At 35.6% G+C, this 25,092-nt stretch overlaps 1 protein-coding gene across 1 annotated transcript in view; it reads left to right on the forward strand.

Annotated features, from left to right (window-relative positions):
- The window catches only part of LOC150080788 (uncharacterized), a 190,404-nt gene that overhangs the window by 33,443 nt on the left and 131,869 nt on the right, over positions 1–25,092 (forward strand). Inside the window, exon 3 of the mRNA XM_090382064.1 lies at positions 11,309–11,407. Coding sequence (XP_090238190.1) covers positions 11,309–11,407 — 99 coding nt within the window. The remainder of the gene's footprint in view (positions 1–11,308; positions 11,408–25,092) is intronic.

Below are 25,092 nucleotides of genomic sequence, written 5' to 3' on the forward strand. Positions count from 1 at the left end.
AACTGGCAAGGCTCTTCACAAAGTGCATTAGAAAAGGTGTGATGCCTAAGCAGTGGAATAATGCAATCATAGTTTTGCTGCATAAGAAAGGAGATAAATCAGAAATTGGAAATTATAGACCAATTAGCTTGTTATCCCATATCTACAAGTTGTTCACAAGGGTCATTACTAACAGATTAGAAAGAATACTTGACGAGAATCAACCGAAAGAGCAAGCTGGCTTTAGGACAGGATTCTCAACTATAGATCACCTTCACGTAATATCACAGCTAATGGAGAAAGCAAATGAATATAAAACACCATTATGCCTGGCATTTGTGGATTATGAAAAGGCATTTGACTCCATACAGCATAAGGCAATGTTTCGGGCACTGGAAAGACAAGGCATAGATACTCCATATATTATGATTTTGAAGAAAATATATGAGAGTGCTACATCCTTTATTAGACTAGACAAAGACAGTAGCAAATTTAAAATCGAGAAAGGAGTTCGACAAAGAGACACAATATCTCCGAAGCTGTTTACTGCTGCCCTTGAAGAAGCTTTCAGAAGATTAGACTGGTCGCAGAAAGGAGTCAATGTGAACGGAGAGTACCTAAACCATTTACGATTTGCAGATGACATCGTGATCATAAGCCACGATCCCAAAGAATTAGAGGAAAATCTTAATCAGTTATGCACAGTTAGTAAGGATTTTGGACTAAAGATGAATATGGCTAAAACAAAAGTAATGGTGAACAAGTATGCCACGGAAAGGGAAATAATGATTGAAGGAGCAGTAATTGAAAAGGTGGAGTCATATACTTATCTGGGACAAGTTATTAACTGTAATAATGATAAATGGCTGGAAGTCAAGAGAAGAATAAATTTTGGATGGATAGCATTCAGGAAATATAGTCACATACTGAAGAGCAATATCCCAGTTTGTCTGAAATGTAAAATAATGAATCAATGTATACTCCTCACCATGACTTATGGAAGTGAAACTTGGGCACTCACCAAAAGAATGGAAGAGGAACTAAGAACTACACAGCGAAGAATGGAACGAATTATATTGGGAATCAGACTGTTAGATAAGAAGAGAAACACATGGATTAGGCAGCAAACTCAAGTAAAGGACATTCTTATCAAAACTAAAGAACTAAAATGGTCTTGGGCAGGACACATAGCTCGAAGACATGATGACAGATGGACTAAGAAAATAACAGAATGGTACCCAAGAGGAGCTAGAAGAAAACCTGTAAAACAAAAGCAGAGATGGATAGATGAAATTCATGAGTTTTTGGGAGTAAATGGATGGCCAGTGCTCAAAACAGAAGGAACTGGAAAGTTGCTGGAGAGGCCTTCATCCTGCAGTGGATTGAAAATGGCTGATGATGATGAATCTTTTCTTGCATCATTTTCCACTACTAATAATCTAATACTAATGATTCATATGTATATTATATCCTTAGTTTTTATTACAACCCTCAAATTTTGTGCTTAATAGTTCGGCAGTCTTCGATAAATTTTATTTTAAAATCCAACAGAGTGTGCTTGTCAAAGTCTGATTAAATTTTTTGTTACTGGAAATAAGCAGTACTAGCCTTTGAGTGTCTCATGGAATAAGCTTGACTTAACTATCAAGTGCTTTTATGTAACTGATATACAGTCAGTCCTCATAGCACGATAGTTGTGTTCCTAGAAACCCTCGTGCAATGCAAAATCGTGCAATATAAACAACAGGGCCTATGGGAAAAATAGGGTTAGGTGCCGGCCACCCAAGATTTAACACACATTTGTAACCAAAACATTACCAAACACAATAAATAATCGTAATAAAATACGTAAATATTTTATTACGATTATTACATAATAAAATATTGCTAATGATTTTGCTTCTATTGTAAGCAAACTTGTTTTTTTGTTTGATTTTCTGTCCAAACAGATGACAGCCGTTCCATCTCTTCCAATTCTTTGTGTCTTAATCTAATGGATTTTAATTACACTTTGAGTTGTTCCTGCTATGAAAGTTGTTTTTATTTTCTCTGCATTCTTTATAATTCCCAGCATTCCCTCATTTAGGTCTGTAGCACGTGCAACATCACATGGTCTTTCATTTCGCTCAAAGCGTTTCACAATTTCATATTTTTTCACTATCGACAGAGGCGGACTGGCCATAAGCCTTACCGGGGAAACCCCGGTGGGCCGAAGGCCGATGTGATTTTGGCCATAAACCATACATAGTATGAGGCCACTATAAATTTTCCCAGGTAAGAATTTTTGATCCAGTCCGCCTCTGTTTATCAATATCGCTTTTCTTTTTCTCTCTGAATCTGCAGTGTCTTCACCAGGATGCTTGCTATTCACACCTTTTAAGTATTTTACTCATTTTTAGGGTTAGTAAATTAATAAGAGGAGTTTACCTCAATATAGTACGTGGAACACTTCCGTATGATACCCTCCAGAAATTAAAACGGAAAAAACGAAAAAATCGACAACTTACCGGTACATTAAAGTAAAATATAAATAATTAAATAATCAATTTAACACAATTCAAAATCAATTCAAAACAATTAAAATTCAAATTAACGCAATTAAAAGAATCTAACGAAAATATTCAAAACGATTTTTTGAATCGTTTTGAATATTTTCGTTAGATTCTTTTAATTGCGTTAATTTGAATTTTAATTGTTTTGAATTGATTTTGAATTGTGTTAAATTGATTATTTAATTATTTATATTTTACTTTAATGTACCGGTAAGTTGTCGATTTTTTCGTTTTTTCCGTTTTAATTTCTGGAGGGTATCATACGGAAGTGTTCCACGTACTATATTGAGGTAAACTCCTCTTATTAATTTACTAATATTATTATCAACGTAGAACATATTGAGTATTACAGCTCTGATTCATACTATCATTTTTAGGGTATAAAGCACAATTACAAAACGAGGTGGCAAGCTTGATATGCCTAAACAAAGCTGCGCGTGTGTAGCAACTGAATAAACAACACCGTAAAGGCAGAGATACACTATTAACACCTCACATTTTACTAAAGCACATTTCTAGGGGTTACTACCATAAAACAATAAAAACAATTTCCAGTTGCCTTTCTGCTAGTGGAATCTGTTATAAAGTCGATCTAATTGCATTTGTGATTATACCGATAACTGGAATTGTGTTGATATTTACATTATTATGGTGAAATGTGTTTCCCCTTTCACTGATATAAAAAACATAAATACATTTTCAGAATCTTCTCTTCATTCCTATCATGTTGCGTTCAGTTGGTGTGATTCCGGTCCGGCTGCCATTCCTTGTAAACACAAAGGTGAATCGTGCATAAGCAAATTCAGTTCGTGTTATATAAGATATCGTTTCCCTATTTATAAATCGTGTATGATCGAATTTATGTAGTGTAAACACGTGTTATACGAGGACTGACTGTATTTTAATCAATTCAAGGATCATTTTCTGAATGATTACTCCATATTATAAAATTTGTTTAAAACTGTCAGGAATGGCTTTCAGAATGCTAATTTTACTTTTGTAAAATCTAATACAGTAGACTTCCAGAATAACGGCACTTTCTGGGATTCACGGTGCCATTATTATGATTTTTCCGTTACCTAGAAAGTTTTATTTTTAATATATTTAATACAGAAATATGAGGCTAAATAAGAAATAGATTAAGAATGCAATTTTATTAACTGCACATAGAAAACATAAACATGTTGATGATCCAATGTTATATGCTGCCATTAATACACTGCTGCTTACTCCCTATTCTATTTTCTTTATTATATCAACTTTAGTCGGCGCGGTAGCACAATGGTATTGTCATTGTCCTCCCTGCACCTGGTGGAAAAAGCCAGGGTTTGAATCCTGTCGATGACATGAGGAACTTTAATGGGTTTTTTTCACTCCATACCTGAGTTTAGTTGTTTTCAGGCATAGATAGCAAGGTTTCTCCCCCCCCCCCCAGAAACTAGGGGATTATATTAATAGTTTGGATTATATCAAGTTTGTCCCTAAGCTTTAATGTTGTTCTTCTATTCTTCTCTGTACAAGGTTTATTAACTTTAGGATCCATAGTGAGGGGTTTTGAATTTAAAATAAATGTAAAACAGTGATATAATCCATGATATCATACAGAATTCACTTTCAAAATGGTGAATGTAAACAAATAGAGTAATAACGTGACTTGCTGTTTTCTTTTTTTTGGCACTGCAAGATATCTGTCTGTATGCTTTTTCTCACAAACAACCCTTCTAAGTACACGGTCGAAGTGAGAGGGTCTTTTAGGCACTTCAGATCACAACTTGGTGATCTGAAGGATCTTTCTTTCATTAATACGGATATAGTGCCATAAAAAGTTAAAAAGGAAATATTTTTTATTTTTGATAAAATGGAAATAAGACTTTTTGAAGATGAGGGAATATGGTGGGGGGGGGGAGGTTAAACTGCAGCTCGTCTATGACTATCTCAGTATAAAGCACCAGCCAGCACAGAATCCAAAAGGACATTTTCCGCATTCTATGTTCAATTAAATATGAACCAAAGTTAGATCCAGTTTAAACAATAACACTATTCAGTTTCTTAAAAGCTCACTTTATTTGGACAGGTAGTGTGGATGCTTAGACATAACCAAATTTGCAGTTTCAATATGTATATATATTTTTTGTTTTTAGAATAACTGTATGTTGAATAATTTTTTGTTATAATATTTATTATTGTAATAAAAGTTTGATTTAAAATGTGAATTCAAGTAATTGCTTGTTTTTTCCTTACTTTATTGCACCTAATTTTCATCAAAATTTATTGCGAAAAATGTTTTTTTTTTTTTTTTTTTTTTTGGAATACCGGTAACCCTGTTTCATAAATTAAAAATACCGAAATACTGGTATTAAGATTTGACCAGTATTGTGAGCCCTAGTTATAACTGATGAACTCCTTACAGACTCTTATCTAGGACTGTCTGTATGCTTTAAAGCATATTTACTTTAGAAAATACTGTTGTTGTTTTGGATTTTTACCTGTCATCTTATTATGTGTTCATTGTTTACTTAAATATTATTCCATATGTATAATGACTATATATCAGTAATGCAGGTAAATTAGTCAAAATATATTTTAATTTTTTTTATATCTTAATAAAAAAAAAGATTAAATATATCATAGCAATCTCAAATAAAAATTTATTTGACATTTCTAATGATAGAAATGTTCTAAAAAGTAAATCTGCCTTAAAGAAGGTAGCTCTAATTTATAATCCAAATTGAACACCAGAAAGGTCATATTCATTGATGAAAGGCATCTCTTAGACTTTTTAAACAAAAGTTTTTTTTTTTTTTTTATATATTCCATTTCCAGTGTCTGCTGAACCTTGGAATACTTTAATAAATTGTTTTCCTTGGATTCTTTCTGTAATTGGAATGCAAACTTTTTATACAAATGAAAAAGAAAGTAGGTAGGATAAATTATTATGTGCTTATGGTTAGGAAATAGGAATCTAAAGGTGGAGCAATTTAAATAGAAGAGGTGGCACTGAAAAAAATAAAATAAACTTTTTAAAGGAATTTTTGTTAAATTATTAGAAAAGTTTAAATACAATTATAAAGAAATGCTATATAAAATTAGCATAAACATTTAAATTTAATTAATCTAATTTCTTGGCCACTTAAATTAAATTTAACACATATTAGATGCCAGTTGCTGGTTAATGTATATTATTTTGAAATTTCTTTATTGTGCACATCTTGTCAAAGAATATATATTTTGTTTTCTAAGAGTGGTTTCTGTAAGTGATTTTCATTGCGCACACACACACACACACACACACACACACACACACACACACACACACACACACACACACACACACACACACACACACACACACACACTTAAAAAAGAAAAAAAAGTTTCTTAGGATACTTATGTTCCAGAATCTGTGTTCACTCATGGGAAACCAGCCTCAGCAAAGGAGGAACAATTTTTATCAAGCCACAAATACCTAAAGTGATGTCCTCTCTTTGGAACAGTGCATTTTCATCTGCTGTGTTATGGAATCTGTAATAATGCTCTGATTGCCCTCAAAATCTGCAGAGAAGAATGAAGAAAACAAGGTTATTTGTTCAGTTCAAATCCTGAATGATATTAATATCAAATCCTGATTTGATATTAATATATCAAACTATGATATATTAATATCATAGTTTGAATAGAATGGATTAATTACTGTTAAAAAAAAAAAAAAATGGAAAGGATATCCCTCAATACAAGTAGATACCTGTTACTAAAATTAGCTGAACTATATACAAATTAACTTGAACTCACTAAAAGAATGAGTGTAAGAGAGTTGCCCAAATATTTTCAGATACCTATGGCATTTGTACTCAAAAGAATGATCATGGTCCTGAATTTGCACCCTTATAAGTTCAGTTCAGGATTTGTTGCCCTCCATTTTCATGCACTGTGTATTTCCCAACTTTAATGTGATGAGAGATTGGATAGATTGCATTTTATGGTCAAGCCCACTTTTATCTTTATGGTGTGCTGTTAATATGTTAAGTTTTGTGTGGGTTTCTTAAACCCACACATGGTAATCAATAAACTATTACATGATGAGACAGTAACAATATGAAATATGATGTGGTTTCACATAAGCTTTCATAATCAGATATTTTTTTGAAGAAATTGATCTTTGTTACCACATATGTGTACTGTATACTCAATGTACACATATGTGGATATGTTGGAAAATACTATAATGATAGAGACTGATGTTGGACCAGGAGGTGATCTTTCAACAGTATAGAGGACCTCACATATTCACTGGAGAATTACCACATTATTAGAAGAAAAATTTGTCGGAAGAAACATAAGTAGAACTTTTGGAATAAAGGGGCCTCTTTGCAGTCTAGATTCAAACCCTGTCGATTACTGGTTGTGAAGTTATTGTAATGATTGCATTTACAGACATGACTTAGAAGCTACTGCCCAACTAGGTAGGCTATCTACATAGAGATGATGAGTGTGTCTCAAAACAGCTTTCTTCTGCTGTCATTTTTTAATTACCCAAATTGGAACTGCTTTTGATTCTGAGGGTTGACATTTGGAACATTATTTCTAGGCATGTAAATCGGAACCCCACAGTAAACCTTGGTTATTATGTTTTCTTGTATGTAGATTAATATGTTTACATCAAAATATTTATGTATGACAGGCTATTTTATGACCATCCTTGTGCATGTGACATTTCATTGAAAAAAAAAAAAAAAAAACTTTCTATTGCTGGTTTGTGTTATTTTGATGTTAAAAAAATTAATCAATTACAAAAATTATTTTATTAAAATTGTTTATTTATTATTTAAGTGAAGAATGTAATATATAATAAACATTAGTTTTCTTTAATTTAATTATATAGTTTACAGTTGTTTTATCAGTCTGTAGCAAAAAAAATTTGGAAATCCACTAGTCTCTGGTACATTTTGAATTGAGAACCATTGGTATTGCTATTTAAATTTTAAGAAAAAATTTAAATTGTTTGGACGTAGAAATTAGAGAATGAGTGAAAGAAGTGATTAAAATAGGTAATGAAATGCTTTACCAAAATGAGTGCTATTTAATTTCTTTGTGAAAGTGTAGAATGAGTGAATGACTGAAGTCAGTGATATAATATTGCTATATGGATAAAAGCATATCAGATGATATGATCCCAGGCAAACATCCATATACAATATCTGCTTTTTCCTACTATAAATGACAAAGAAGGTTGCAATTTTTTGAAGTCTCTTATTTATGTTATTGTAATAGTTAAGTAGATCCTGTAAGGTAACAGAAAATATTTTTATTGCATAGTGTTTAAAAATGAAGAGACTAATAAATTGAATATTATTCATATTATTTTGTCATAGAGAATATTTAAAACCAGATTTAATTCATTTTCTGCTATATTTCATATTGTCTAACTTGATTCATTTATAGTTTGAATAAAATTTGTAATTTCTGACTAAAATTTTGCATCTAAAGTTACAAAATTAGTTTCATGAAAATAAAAAAAAAGAAATTGGTAATTTCTGGGAAATTGTTGATGATTACAGTTTTCCAGGAATCATTGTTTTATTTACCATAGTAACCATTTTTATTTACCATTATAAGGTGAGTACCTTACATTAAGCATTTGCTATTTGGAATTTAGTCTAACAATCATGGTATTTTAAGAACTCTATAATTTCTCATATTACCATTATGTTGCTGTTGTTAATATTTCAGAAATAAAAAAATACAACATATAATTATTCTATATTTTGCATCTTTTTATCGGCACAGTGTAATAATAATTGATCAAAAATACACATTGTAATATTTTTTGCAAATATTCATTATATGTTTTTCACAACCCGCCCAAATAATAAAAAGCTGTAAAACCTTATAAAAGATTCAATTGCCCCTTACTGTGAGATGTGGATATATAACATGTAATAATAAGTACATTTGTTTGATTAGAGTTTTACTGGTGCTTCAGCAACTATGGATTGACAGAATCTACCGAGTTAAAGAAGGCAACAGAGGAGGTAAGAAAACCCTGAACCATAATTGTGAGAGCATCCTTGGATTTAGGGAAGGCTCTTACAGATTAGAGTAACTGCACAAAGGGGTGCGTTTACAAAGAAAGTCTTAAGTTCTGCAAGTTGCAGCATCTGGAGACTAGGCACCTATGAGGTGACCTGATCGAGGTGTATAAGACATTTAATGGTTTGAGGCTAAATGCTGACAAGATACTTCTACTAGCAGATTAAGAACCTGAAGGGGCATAGATTCAAATTGAGGAAAGACAGTTGTAGAATAGATGTGCAGAAGTTTTCCTTTAGCATGCAGGTAGTTGATTGCTGGAACAGACTTCCAGCTGTTGTTGAAGTTGATGGTTAAATAAATTTAAGGCTAAACTAGACAAACGTTTGGAGTGACCGGATGGGTGAAATGGGTTTTTTTTTTTTTTTTTTTGGCTGATGCCAAAAAAAAAGCTTGCTTTCTTGCATCATATGCCTTAACTAATATGATGCAGGCTTATACAGCTTCAGCCAAAAAAAAAAAAAAATAATAAATAAACCCCCCTTCCCCATTTCACCCATCCATTAGATCCAAAAATTTATCCACTTCTTCCTTGAATTTATTTAAGCTATGACACATTGACAGATACAAGTTTGTTCCAGCAATCAACTACCCCCTAACCAAACACACATTTCCACACCTCTATTCGACAAACTGTCCTTCCTCAATTTCAGATTATGCCCCTCAGGTTTGTAATCTGAGCACAAGGAAGAATTCCATCAGCATTGAGTTTGCTCAATCCATTCAAGGCCTTATACAGCTCAATCAGATCACCTCACACTTTAGTCTCCAGATGCTGCAATTTGCAGAACTTAAGCCTTTCTTCGTAAGAGCACTCCTTTGTTCCCCTCACCAGTCTTGTTGCCCTTCTCTTTACTCGTTCTAGCAACTCTACAGCCTTCCTAAAATGAGGCTTCCAGACATGTACACAATACTCTAGGTTTGGCCTGACCATGGCCTAAGGCCTGGTCAGGCCACTGCACAATGGCCTAAGGGACAGTATGTAAATATTAAGATTATTTAATTGCTATACTCAAAGCAGCACCAGTGCGATACTAAAAGTTGGAATCAGTAAAAGTTTAAAGATTACTTTGAAGGTTTGTAGATACTGGCTGGTTATAAAATAAGTTTCTCTATTCAGGAGACTCTAGTGTCAAAATGGTTAGAGATATTGCTGTGAAAATCGATAGGTATGTCATTTAGGGTGTGGAGAAGCAAATTGTAGAAGAAAAAAAAAATGAGTTCAAATTTCTGCCACCAGGGGAGAAATTGGCACTGTAAACGTGAGATGGAACACTTAACTTAGGTTTAGATTTTAATAGGGAAACTTATTTTTTAACCACCTGGTACTTACAATTAAACACCACAGTAAAGAGAAGGGAATGTTTATCTCCCCAACTTGGCCTCTGTCCTTGCAGACAGTACATTATTGGTTAAGGGTTAGTGATATAACTCTGAAAATATCAGTATGTGTATCTGATATCAATTTAAGTTTTCAAAATGTAAGAGATGTGTCAAAGCCTAATTGAAATTGGGCACAGATTGCAATAATTATATTTATCTGAGTTCAAATTATAACCACAAAATCAAGTCGTCCTTCGTCAACATATCCTTAAAAGTAAAATTTGAAGGAGGAATGTGACATGTAATAAGTGTTAATTAGTAATAGTAATTACTAATAGTAATGACATGTAATGAGTCCCCTTAGAGCATGGAAAATAGTTAATTTTAGTTTGCATATGAAATGTCAGCCATCACCTGCTTCCTTAGTGGATGAGTAACCATTTTGGAAACTAATGGAGAGCTAGTTGATGTAACTTGGATATTAATGATATCCAATCATTGCTGAGGACTGCTTGTGACAATGCTCAGATGTCTTAATAACCTCAGTTATTTTGTGAGCCTTACCAGGCCCATGGACAGTATTTTACCTGCTCCTGCTTTTGAGCTAAGTGATTGATGAAAATGTTTTGGTTGTCACTAGTGATGTATGTTATATTGCATTTAATTAGTATACTGTACATGGAGTTTGTAGTGTGATTTTTATTGATATTGAAATGCAGTAGAGCGTTGAAAATCCAAACGTCAATAATTTGAAACGTCAGTAATCTTGACTAGCCAGCATTTATTTTTTTTAAAAATTTTATACTGGTGCCATAAAATAATTACAGTAAGTGCCGGTCATTGTGACCACATTTGCAAATTGAATTTTGATTCTATTAAATGGCAATTCTAATAAGCAAAAATCGAAGAAGTATTATCCATAGGCTATAAAAACAAAATCGACAAACAAACTGAATGCTGTCCAACTCAGCTACTCTTGCTGAAAAGAGTAAGAGATCTGGAACAAAGAAACATAATTTGAAAATGATGCAGTAAAAAATAAGTAATTATTTTCGTTGAATGCCTATACATAGGTGTTATTGTGGCTGCAAGTTCTATTTGTTTTGTTACCTATGTATAAAAATATGTACGTAAAACTTGAGTGTTTTTATTTCTAAACTTACTAAACTTTTTTTTTTTTTTTTTTTTATACACTCCAGAACAGTATTTTTTTATAAATTTGAAAATCCAAACTACTCCTGGTCCCAATTAGTTCGGATTATCGACACTCTACTGTATGCTGGTTGTACAGTATAATATAATTTTAATATAGTTCTCAATAGAAAACTTTTCTTGTAAGGTTTAATCTTCACCATTCCTGTACATAGATTTCATTGATTACCATTGAAGAAATGTCAGTGATTCTGAACAAAATAGAGGAAATGCTTACATCTGTGTGTACTTTAAATCTAAAAACTAGATCTTTGGTGAGTTTGTTATTTATCTATTAAATTACTTGGTTTTGCATTAATTTGTGAATTACTAAGCATTAGATAATATGCACTAAAATTACGCAAAATGTGCATGCAAGTATGCAATGAAATATATGAAAATATGCACCAAAATATTATGTTCAATAACATTTTTACATTTATTACAAATACAAATGGGCCCGTTGTTACTGGATTCCATTGTTTAAGGAGATTAATACTGTATATATCCAGTAATATATTTAATAACAAAAATGTAGCTTTCAAGGTAAAATGGACCCCTTCATCAGCAATGTACAGATTCTAACAACTACTGTTTTTTTAAAAAACCGTATTTCAGTCTTGGTTATAGAATTAAATAACCAAACAAAATGGTCTCGATGAACGGCAAATATTTTCTAACCAAAGAATTCGAAAGAATTGCCTTGGCATTGCCAATAGTTGCAGTATCAGTAGTTGCTTATTGAGGCTTGAAGTGGTGGAAGCCATGTTTAGTCTCCAGAGCAAAGTTTCTGTCTTCTCCACTAATGCTGGTGCCCCCAAGGTTCAGTTCTTTTCCCCACTCTTTTCCTCTTGTATATTAATGACCATCTTCCATTGACTGGAAATCCTATCCATAGTTTTGCCCATGATAACACATTGCATTCCACTTTCGATTTTGAGAAACCTAGCCCTGCTTAATCAGTTCAACTTCTCGAATATCTGCTACCAATTTCTTAAGTGCCGATCTCCAGGTAATTCTCCAGTGGGGCAAAGACAACTTAGTTGATTTCAATCCTTCTAAAACTCAGTCTTGTCTTATATCTCCCAAAAAAGGATCCTTCTGCTCCTATGCTTATCTTTGGTGACACTCCTATTTCTAGGCAAGTTGATATATCTCTTTTGGGGATTATCCTGACTTCTAATCTCTCTTGACACAAGCACATTACAAATATTGCTTTCTTTGCATCTAAAAAACTTGGTTTTCTTTTTCGCTCTCGGCTCTACTTTTCTTCCAAACAGCTGTTTACTCTGTACAAATCGCAATTCCGCCCTACCATGGAATATTGTTCTCACATCTGGGGAGGTGCCTCCAAAACCTCTCTCAGGCTTCTAGATTCCATTCAGAAGAGGGCAGTTAGGTTAATTAATGACTTTTCTCTAACATAGTCTCTCCACTCGCTGTTTCATAGACATACTGTTTCTGCTGCATGCCTCTTTTACAGATACTTCCATGGGCACTGTTCTTCTGAATTGCCTTCTATAATTCCTGCTCTCTCTCTTTCAAAACAGTCCGAACAAGTGCTGCCTCCAGCCAACATCTATTTACTGTCGAACTTCAAACTCACAGAACCAACTTTTCATCTTCCTCATTTATTTATTCAACTGCCGTTTTTTGGAACAACCTTCCTTCATGCGTTATTTCCTGAAAATTACAGTCTACAGAAGTTCAAGTCTAATGTCAACAAATATCTTCTTTTATCTTCACAACTTTCAACCCAAGCACGGTACTAAGTACTATAGGTTCTAATACCAATAGTACTTAGTACAGTGCAGCTGTGGCTATCAGAGAATTCCGGCATCAGAAGCGCATAAGGCGTGGACCTATGACTGTTTCTGCTGTTCGCAAAATGATTGTGAAATTTGAAGCATCGGGACATCTTGGTGTTCAACCAGGTAGAGGTCGAAAACAAGTGGACATCCTCTCGTGTTGAAGATGTGGCTATGGCTGTCGTGGATTTGTCAAGTCAATCTGCATGTGGTAGCGTAAGTGTGTCAGCTGTTTCCCATGAAGTGGACATGCCTTATTCCACTGTAAGGCTAGTAATGCGTCAGGTGTTGCAGTACTATCCTTACAAGATGCACTTGCTACAGCAGATAAAGCATGGTGATGCAGCTATTCATTTCACATACACACTTCAATTTCTGGTGCAAATGATAGTGGATATCACTTGGCCATGGAACATCCTTTAGAGTGATGAAGCCCACTTCTGCTTAAACGGACAAGTGAATACAATACGCACAACTGTCACACTTGGGCAACAGAAAACCCTCGAGTTATCCAAGAGGTCCCATTGCATTCTCCCAAAGTGACAGTATGGTATGGATTTAAAAATTCATGATTGGGCCATATTTTTTTTGAACAGGTAACACCGACTGGGCCCCGTACCTGTTTCGTCACCGGACAGCGATATTATGAAATGTTGGCAAATTTCGCAATACCAGAGCTGCAACAACGTGGGCACCTTCAGGATACCATATTCATGCAAGATGGTGCGCCACCCCACATCCACCATTGTGTCCAAAGATTGCTAAGGCCATCATCAGCCGTTGTTTCCAGACATCTTTGCCACCCTGATCACCGGACCTCACTCCATGCGACTTCTGGTTGTGGGGTTTTTTGAAGAACCAGGTGTATCAGGAAGGATGTCAAACTCTGGCAGATCTGAAGGACAGCATTAGACATCATGTGCTGGCTATTCTAGTTGACATGTTAAGTTCTGCTGTAGAAAATGCTGTTCTTCGAATGGAAACTGTTGTTGACCAAAATGGAGGACACATTGAACAATTGTAGCACTGTTCAAGTGATTTTTATTGCCAAAATTGGTTACAAATTTTGTAACGTTTTTTTTTTCCAATAAATGGTGAGCACATTCTTTATTGTACCTGTTGTCCAAATTTCTTTTCAGGACAAGCCTTAGAACTCGCTTCAGAGCCCTCTACATAGGGATACTTTAATTTTAACAGCCCTGTATATATAACCTAACAGGGAAAAAAATATATAAACTAAAGAAAAAAGTATAAAAATAGAATGCAAGTAGAGTGAGGATGCAGATTATGAATGAAGTAAATGTGTCTCTCCCACCACCTCACCTGGTGGGTTCCCCACTGCCAGCTAACATATCCCATCCCCAGAGCGGGATGGGCAGTTTGACCTTCCTACCGAATTCGACACTACACGGACCTGACAACCATCACTGACGAAGACATACTGGAGCTTTGCTTCCAAAATGCCATTTGGCAACCTGAACTGGGTACTCAAACCCTGTTCCCTTTAAAACCCCATCTCCAGGCAGGGGAGCGAGGAGATGGGGCTGTCCTCCCCTCCCTGCCTCCCCCATACTTCACCTGGTGGGGCTTATCCCCACTGACCTCTTTGGGGATGCCTACTCTATTGTACCCATCCTTCTACCTGTTTCCCCCAGTCCACAGTCTCTCCCCCCCTACTCGGACTTAACCAACCGAGTATGCCCCTAACAATGCTGCCAAATTCTAATCAATGTCTAAAAATTCAGCTACTTTCTCATAAACCTCTTTTGGTTTTTCCAAATTCTAGTGTTCACTCCCCTTTTTTATATATATATATATATATTTTTTTTTAAAACTTAATACCAACTGGATAAATTGGAGAAATTGCATACAACTGGAGAAATTTAATAAGAATTTAAAATATAAGTATTAGGGATGAAAACTATACCCATGAGGCCAAAGTGCCAAGTATTGTAACCTAAGTTGGACTTCATTGTTGTACCCTATGAATAAACACATAGATTATAATAAAATAGTAAAATTAAAATGATGTAGCTAATTATTGATAATTGGATACATTGAATGGAACATTAACAAGGGCTAGCTCCACTCAATATATCCCATAATAATTGGCTGAGGCTGTCTGTTTCTTTTTTCCATTTGCCAGTTTATCTAGGTTCAAGTATACTGAGAATATAATTTCAATATAGTTTAATTTCTTTAATGTACAGATAGCTGTGAAAATTAATAATAAAAATAATGGAAGTGAATCAAGAATAATAAAAGTGAGTACTAACTATTAATTAGTGCAATTTATTTATGTAGTTAAAAGGAAAGGCTTATGCCAAAATTAAGGCAAATAGGAGGAGGAGGAATAAGGATAGCAATAGACCTCAATCTCCCTCGAATTCGTGGGAGATTGAGGCATAAGCCTTTCCTTTTCACTGCATAAATAAATTGCACTAATTAATAGTTGGTACTCACTTCCATTATTTTTAATATTAATTTTCACAGCTATCTGTTGGGCTAGCAGTTATTCTGCCAGTTTTCTGATAAATTTAACGCATATTAAAGTAATTAAACTATATTGAAATTATATTCTCAGTATATTTGAACCTAGACAAACTGGCAAATGGTAAACAGAAAACAGATAGCCTCAGCCAATTATTGATGGGATATATTGAGTGGAGCTAACACTTGTTAATGTTCCATTCAATATATCCAATTATCAATAATTATCTACATCATCATTTTAACTTTACTATTTTATTGTAATCTGTTTATTTATAGGGTACAACAATGAAGTCCAACTTCATCATCATCAGCCATTTTCAATCCACTGCAGGATGAAGGCCTCTCCAGCAACTTTCCAGTTCCTTCTGTTTTGAGCACTGGCCATCCATTTACTACTCAAAAACTCATGAATTTCATCTATCCATCTCCGCCTTTGTCTTCCAGGTTTTCTTCTAGCTCCTCTTGGGTACCATTCTGTTATTTTCTTAGTCCATCTGTCATCATGTCTTCGAGCTATGTGTCCTGCCCAAGACCATTTTAGTTCTTTAGTTTTGATAAGAATGTCCTTTACTTTAGTTTGCTGCCTAATCCATGTGTTTCTCTTCTTATCTAACAGTCTGATTCCCAATATAATTCGTTCCATTCTTCGCTGTGTAGTTCTTAGCTTCTCTTCCATTTTTTGGTGAGTGCCCAAGTTTCACTTCCATAAGTCATGGTGGGGAGTATACATTGGTTCATTATTTTACGTTTCAGACAAACTGGGATATTGCTCTTCAGTATGTGACTATTTCCTGAATGCTATCCATCCAAAATTTATTCTTCTCTTGACTTCCAGCCATTTATCATTATTACAGCTAATAACTTGTCCCAGATAAGTATATGACTCCACCTTTTCAATTACTGCTCCTTCAATCATTATTTCCCTTTCCGTGGCATACTTGTTCATCATTACTTTTGTTTTAGCCATATTCATCTTTAGTCCAAAATCCTTACTAACTGTGCATAACTGATTAAGATTTTCCTCTAATTCTTTGGGATCGTGGCTTATGACAACAATGTCATCTGCAAATCATAAATGGTTTAGGTACTCTCCGTTCACATTGACTCCTTTCTGCGACCAGTCTAATCTTCTGAAAGCTTCCTCAAGGGCAGCAGTAAACAGCTTCGGAGATATTGTGTCTCCTTGTCGAACTCCTTTCTCGATTTTAAATTTGCTACTGTCTTTGTCTAGTCTAATAAAGGATGTAGCACTCTCATATATTTTCTTCAAAATCATAATATATGGAGTATCTATGCCTTGTCTTTCCAGTGCCCGAAACATTGCCTTATGCTGTATGGAGTCAAATGCCTTTTCATAATCCACAAATGCCAGGCATAATGGTGTTTTATATTCATTTGCTTTCTCCATTAGCTGTGATATTACGTGAAGGTGATCCATAGTTGAGAATCCTGTCCTAAAGCCAGCTTGCTCTTTCGGTTGATTCTCATCAAGTATTCTTTCTAATCTGTTAGTAATGACCCTTGTGAACAACTTGTAGATATGGGATAACAAGCTAATTGGTCTATAATTTCCAATTTCTGATTTATCTCCTTTCTTATGCAGCAAAACTATGATTGCATTATTCCACTGCTTAGGCATCACACCTTTTCTAATGCACTTTGTGAAGAGCCTTGCCAGTTTTTGTGTTATGTCTCTTCCTCCCAATTTTAACAACTCTACAGTAACTTCATCTTCCCCCGGGGCTTTCCGATTCTTCATTTTCTTCAATGCATGTTCTACCTCATCAGGAAGAATATCGGGTATGTCGTATGTGTTGCTACTTTGCAATCCATCTTCCCCACTGCTGGTATCATTCCCTCGCTCCTTGTATAATTCTCTATAGTAGTCTTCTGCTATTTGAATTATGCCTTCTCTGCTGTTTATAAGTACACCATCGCTATTCTTCAGTTTCAGTATCATTTGTCTTTCTGTATTACTGCTCATGGCTGCTGATTTAAATCCTTTGTTTTCCCTTAATGCTTGTTCTACTTTTCTTGTGTTAAATCTTCTTATGTCCTCTCTGAGTCTCTTTCTAATGGCTTTGCATAACTCAGTATACTCAATTTTCTCCCTGTCAGTGTTTTTCTTGCTCTTCATTTGTCGTCTTTGGTTCATCATGACAAGTGTTTCTTGACTAATTTTTTCTTCTTTGGATTTCTGTTTCCCTATAGGTTTCTTGGGCTTTATCACGTTCAGAAAGTTGTAATATTCCTCGTCGATATCTTGGTCCTGAGCAGTCTGCAAAAGCTCAAACTTGTTCTTAAGTTCCACTACATACTGCTTTTTCTCCTCTTCTGTTATCTCAAAGACCTTTGTATTATTTACTCGAGTCAGTTTTTTCCTTTCCTACATCTATATCAAGTGTACATCTTACCATTCTGTGATCACTTCCAACATTTACCTTATTCAGGACGGTAACATCATTCACAATATATCTTCTGTTAGTGAGGATGAAGTCGATTTCATTAGTTGTTAATCCATTTGGACTCTTCCATGTCCACTTTCTGTTCACCCTTTTCTTGAAAAAAGTGTTCATTACTGACATTCCTTGAGATTCTGCAAATTCCACAAGTCTTTCACCTCTTTTATTTCTTTCACCAATTCCAAAATTTCCTATAGTTCCTCTTTCTGCGCTGTTTTGCCTTTTTCCAACCTTAGCATTGAAGTCCCCCATAATAATAGTGTAGTGGGTTTTCTGCTCATCTAGAAGACTCTCAATTTCAGTGTACATTTCTTCAACCTCTTCATCATCATGGCTCGATGTTGGTGCATAAATCATTATAATCTTTAGCTTGTACCTCTTAGAAATCTTGAGTATTAGTCTTGACACCCTTGGTGATGTACTTTTGAATTCCAAAATGTTGTTTTTAAAATCTTTATGGACCAGAAACCCAACTCCACCTTCACTCCTTTCACTGTTTCCATTGGTGTACAACAGATTTCCACTTGATAAACTTATAAGTGATTCATTTCTTCTTCTTGTTTCAGCCAAACCGATGATATTCCAATTCACATTTTCTAATTCCTTTTCCAGCTCTAATATCCTGTCTTCACCGATGAGTGATCGTACGTTATAACAGGCCAAGTTCAATTTCCGTGCATGGCAGCCTGGTCGTACCCAGAGATTCTTAGCACCCTCTGCTTCCACTCTGATCCTCTCGCTGCCGTAAGAGGGAGAGTGAAAGCTGCTGGGGACTGAGGGCCATTTGTATTGTTGTGCTCTCATTGCTGGAGGGTTTGGTCTTTTCCTCTTCACGCTGACCAGGCGTCTTGAAGAGAACTACTCTACACGATCGTTGCCACCTAAGTGACGTAACAGGGCTTACCATCGAGAAGGTGTGCATGAGTGGATTTTAGGGAGGCAGGCCAACCGGACTTCTCCTAAATCTTCTGTAATAGAGAGATATTGGATCCATCAGTGTTTTAGGCTGAGTGTCTGATAACACACAGGATACCTGTTCCCCTCTAAGCCCCTCTAATACTTATTCCCCTCTAATACTTATATTCTAAATTCTTATTAAATTTCTCCAGTTGTATGCAATTTCTCCAATTTATCCAGTTGGTATTAAGTTTTAAAAAATAATATACAGACTGATGTAATGTTCAATCATTATTTTGATGGCATTAATCTGTTCTGATACTCTATTTTTATTCCTCAAATTCCATATTCTTCTACATAATTTCACATATGTTTATAGATATATACAGTTCTTGCCACTGAAATCCTCGGAAAATAGGTGGCAGGGCCTGCCAGAGTACTTAAATAATCTACTAGGTGCCCGACTTGCCTCCTCATGGCAAAGTGTGGGCAACGGTGGGCTCCAATAGGGGCCCAATGGCTAAATGGTCAGAGAAACAAACAGAACATAACACTACACAACAAACCACACCCCACAAGCCTCCGTATTTGGTTCCCACGGGCTTGAACCCCACGGGGTTCAAGCCCGTGGCCACCAAATACGGAGGATGCGGAAAGGTCAGGGAATGACCACCGCATATCCCCAGAGCAATATGGCCTTAGTTGCTAATGCTCCTAAAAACTAAATAATAACAACAACAACAACAACAACAACTCCCCACAATTTTTTAATCTCTGGCCTCCACAGAGTTCTGTGTCACTTATAAAGAATACAATGTGGAGATGGGAACCCCCGGTGCAACAGACAACTAACACACTTTACTTGTATAACTAAATAAAGAAAACTGTATTTAAGACCCAAAAGAATCTCTTCGTTTCACACACACACACTGTAGAGATCACTTTGAATTGCTTGGGTACACTAATAATCGCTTGGCACCAGGGGCCAAACATTAGCATGGAACAAGATTTCAGTTATGGGAAAACATGTCAGTGGTATTTTATTTTAATTCTTGTGCCATCAATGACATTGGATGAGAGTATGTTCTTTATAACATAATGATTCAGTTTTGTTATAAAAATTTAAAATAATATGCAGTTTGAACTTTCATTGAAAATGTCAGTTCAAAATCTACTGATTTAGCAGTAGATTTGGAACTGACATTTCCCAAAGTGACCAAGCCCAGATTTATCTGGGCTTGGTCACTTTTGGAAAGTATACCCTTACCTAGTAAAATGACTAAAATAAGCAAGTCATTGTTCCACATACTAATACTTATCCAAATTATTCATAAAGCACTGCTTCTAATGTTACTATGGAAACTGACTCAGCAGGCTTAGAAATCAAGGGAACACTCACCAAGAAGATCTGGTTCTCACCCTCCTTCCAGAGGAAGCAGTTACCCACTTATTTTCATCTGCCTTCTGGATCAAATTCGGCAGTTGACCTCTCCATATGCTCACCGTTTCTTTTTCCATTGTTCGACTGGCCTGTCCATGATACTTTTCCGGGTAGTGACGACTACCCAATAATCTGTTGTATAGAGGCATTATCATCTTGCCCTAATCAAATGGAACTTTGCAAAAGCCGATTGGGAGCTAATTAATCATAGACAAAGCAGTTGTATCAAATGTATCAATTAATGTTGCTGCTGTAACTTATATAACAAATTGAATATTGCAGGCCACAAAAAAGAAACAATTCCAAGAATAAGTCATCAGTTACAGCTAAACCCTGGTGGAACAGTGAATGCAACCAAGCCAAACAAGAGAAAAATAAAGCCTAGAATAACTTTTGCAAGAACCCCACCACTGCAAATCTAATGCAGTATAAGAAAGCCAGAGCAAATGCCAGATGCCTTTAGTGAGCAAAAGAGTCATGGAAACATTTCACTTCAATGATTTAAGAGGTCCATTAAAACACAAACCATCTGGAAAAATATTTGTAAAATGTTTGTAAAAAATATTTGTAAATATTCTCCTTTGTATCTATCCATACTGAATATGGATAGGAATGATGTTTCACTCTCTCTCTCAAGACATATCCAACTGTCTCAGAGAGTCTTGTACTCAAACCTCTGCCTTATTCTTGTACTTGCCAGCCTTCTAGAAATTAAAGTCCAATGCTGAAAACAGACCTTAAATTTTGAACCACATCAGCCGTACAACTGTACCATCACAATAATCAAACTACAGTTTGCACTTGACAGTTCAAGACCTAGTGCTGCCGCCGACCGGGCTAGCCGAGTGGGTAAAGTACCTGCCCAGCAACCCAAAGGTCGCGGGTTCGATTCCCGCCTCGGGCTTGGATCAAAGTACTGCAAAAACCTTGGGAGGTGCAATATGGCCACAGAAGCCGATGCGCCAACAACTACCAAATCAATGTGAATGTGACCTAGTGCTGCTGGACCTGATAAATTTCACTATTCTGTGTTAAAAGAGCTCAGTGAAGAGTCACTTCATATCTTACTCATATATAACTAGATTTTTACAGAAAATGCTTTCCCTGATACCTGGCAGCAAGCATGCAAATATTATAGCATTATTAAAACATAGCAAAGACTGGATGAATCCATGTCACTATTGGTGTACTGCCCTCACTAGCTGTATGTGCAAAATAATGGAAACTCTCATCTCATCTGGTCACTGATCAAATACAATTTTATCAGCTCATCACATTGTAACAAACCAAACCAATATAAAAAGATTTCATTTATTATTATTGTTAGCCATATGGTGCAAGGAAGCCTGAGGCTTATGCTCACCAGCCAAAAAAAAAAAAAAAAAATTCCGAATTACCCAGAGAGAGAGAGAGAGAGAGAGAGAGAGAGAGAAAGAAAGAAGTAGAAAGGAAAAACCAAGAAAGAGAAGAGTGATGATATCCAGCTCAGGATCCTGAGTGTGCCAAGCCCATACTCACCAGGTGTGATCCCCTGGGGTATGGGGGATAATGAAGCCAGAAGCCTAGTTTAGCCAATTTGGCATGTCTTTGATGTGCTATGCTATGTGTGCCAGAGCACTATCTTGCAAAACTGTACTTCTCAGTTGAGCTATCCACTGTGATTGGCCTTCAATTTGTCCAAATGTAGTGAATAATGCTGAGCAGTTATCATTTTACCTTTTTCCAGGTAGTTAACAAATAAAATCCCATCCTTGTTACAAAAGATGGAGATCATGACCTTTCTGAAAGACTTCTTGGTGTGGAACTATATATCAGAGATTAATTTTGGTAGATAAACTAGACCTCTTTATTCAAACCCAGATTTTTACCCAGATTTGTAATGCATTTGTAAGAAAGGAACATTTAACTACAGTTTATTTATTTAGGTGCCTCCGTAGCCAGGTGGGCAGGAGCAGTAGTGCGTAGCACATGCTTCTTGATTAGACCGGGGTTCGAGCCTGTGACCACCAAATACGGAGGATGCAGAAAGATCAGGGAATGACCACCGCATATCCCCGGAGCAATATGGCCCTAGTTGCTAATGCTCCTAAAAACCAAATAACAACAACAGTTTATTTAGACATGGAGAAAGATTTTAATACAGTTTGTCGTTATGGAATTCTGCACGATCTATACACATTAGGCTTCAGGGGCAGTCTCCCAAAATTTATACAGAACTTTCTGAAGCAGCAGTCTTTCCAAGTCTACACTCAATCCAGCCTTTCTTGTAACTTCATTCAAGAAGAAGCCATACCACAGGACTCGGTTTTAAGGGCCATCCTCTCATTATAAAAATTAACTCAGTAACTAAGGCCATTTCAGCTTGCCTCTCTCTCTCTCAAAACACGAGAATGATTGAGAGACAACTTTAAGGTACTCTTAACAGAATTACAACTTGGGCTGCTGATAACAGTTTTGCATATCACCTGAAAAAACAGTTCAGTTCATTTCAGTAGAAGGCATAAATTCTGTTCTGACCCAGTTCTAAAGCTGGGTGACCACATCATACCTGTTGTGTGTACTTTCCGATGTCTTGGCGTAACCTAATAAAAAATTGACCTTTCTTGACCATATCAAATAGCTTATAACCACCTGTTTCAAGAGTTAAGCATCTTGACAGCATTATCAGCTACATCATGAGGTGCTGACCATCTTATACTTCACTGTGAGCTTTTTGTATGTAGCCCGCATCAATTTTTGTGATGTTATGTATAAATGTGAAGAAAATCTTTACTTAAATTTTATAGAATCATAAGACTTGTACTAACTACAGTAGAAACCGGTTAATACAAAATGTGCAGAACTTTCGCAAGTATTGCCTGTTAACCGAATTTAGTGGTAAAATTTTTGATGACTGATTCCAAGTATGGCGAATGGGCATATTGGGGATTGGTTTGCAGAATATAATTAGTTGACCAATAGATACCTATGAAAATCCCAACTATCACAGTGACAATAACAGGATACAACTGCAAACCCTTTTCTTTCCAGCCATTCTTTCATGTGAGGATGGTAGTGATATTATAGCATTAACCTGATGTATAGCCCACCCACAGTTTATATTTTCATATTATCATTAATATTGGCTTGTTGACGAAAAAGATTAAGAATATAACTAAGCTATATCTCTCTCTCTCTCTCTCTCTCTCTCTCTCTCTCTCTCTCTCTCTCTCTCTCTCTCTCTCTCTCTCTAAAAGGTCATTTTTATAATGGAAATTGCACTGCACTTTCATTGTTATCATACGTTCCATTATAAGAATCAATCCAATCAATTTTTGAATGCCTTTGTGATATTTTTCTAAAACACATTTCTGGAGGTCACAACCATAAAACAATAAAAACAATTTTCACTTTCCGGTTTATTGGGCTTTTCTGTTAGCACAATCTATTATAAACGGATAGTAAACTTGAACTTATTGCATTTGCGATAATACCGATAAGTGGAATTCTGTGGGTTTTTAGGTTACAGTATTATGGTGAAACGAGTTTCCCTTTACTGAAATCTTCAATCATATAAAAAACATAAATAAAATTTTAGAATCTTTTCTTTATTCCTATTTACTTATTACAAAGGGAAAGGGACCAACAGAAAGTGGCAGTGCTAGGAAATGAAACAAAATTGATTTAGAAATAAAGATGACAGGATTTAGAAATTAAGATTTAGAAATTAAGCAGGACAAAGTTTGTCATCTATTGCATGGAATTAGGCCTTGCTGCTGCAACAGTGAATATTATTTTAAAGAACAGTGCACGTATAAAAGAACGTGTTAAAGGATCAACGCATTTAAGATCAACAGTGATCTCAAAACACTGTTCAGGTGCTATATCGAAGATGGAAAAGCTATTAATAATATGGATGAAAAATCAGATCAGAAACGCGTGCCCCTGAGTCCAATGGTCATTCAAGCAAAAGCAAGAAGTATTTATGAAGATATTAAGGATAAGTTTGGCGAACCCAGACCCAAGTTCGTGGAAAGCAACGTGTGGTTTAATAGGTTCATGCATCACGCTGGTTTCCAAAACAAAGTATGCAGTTGAAGTTGCCAGTGCTGATTCTGCAGCTGCAGAGAAATTTTGTGATGTGTTGGAAAAAACTCCTAAATCTCTACCGCAGCGTGCTTATCAGCTGGAGAGTTAATCCTGGCAACGATGCATGAAAGGTAACACTTGCTGATGTTATGCCTTGTCTCCTCTCTCTTTTTGTAATTTTATAATTTTGAAATTTAATTTTGTACACTTTTGTAATTTTTCCTGTGCATGAGATAAAAAAAAAAAAAATGGAATAAATAATTCTATTTACATGTTCGTCGAACATTTCTTTTTCACTTCAATCAAATTTGTGAGTGCTGCATAAGCATTTAGAGAAATTCCGACTTGTGTAGAGTTCCACGGAATGCAACCCTTACGTAAGTCGGGGAGTGGTTGTAGTAAAATTTTGTTGGGTCCTTAGCCATGTTGGCATACCTGAGCACTGACCATGCAGCCAAATCCACTGTGGAACCAGTTGATGTCTCTTTTAAAATTCCTTTCACTGCTTACAAAAATATTGTAATAAATCAAAGTATAAATCATTGGCAAAGCATCTAACAAAATCAAGAAGGCATCAAACTCCTTCAGATAAAATTGAATTTCCAGTCTTGGCCAACCAGTTTTCATTTGAATCATAAAGAAGTCATGCTTGCAAGAATAAGGATAGGCATGCACACCTTACTCACTTTTATCTTCTTTATGCCTCAGATCACCTTTCTGTCTGTACTGTCAATCTAACATTTCATAGTTGATTGTCCTTTCTACAGCCCCAGGGGCGGTGCTGGGGAAAG

This window comes from Mastigoproctus giganteus, chromosome 9 (genome assembly GCF_048544385.1).
Source record: "Mastigoproctus giganteus isolate SK-2022 chromosome 9, ASM4854438v1, whole genome shotgun sequence".
NCBI lineage: Eukaryota > Metazoa > Arthropoda > Arachnida > Uropygi > Thelyphonidae > Mastigoproctus > Mastigoproctus giganteus.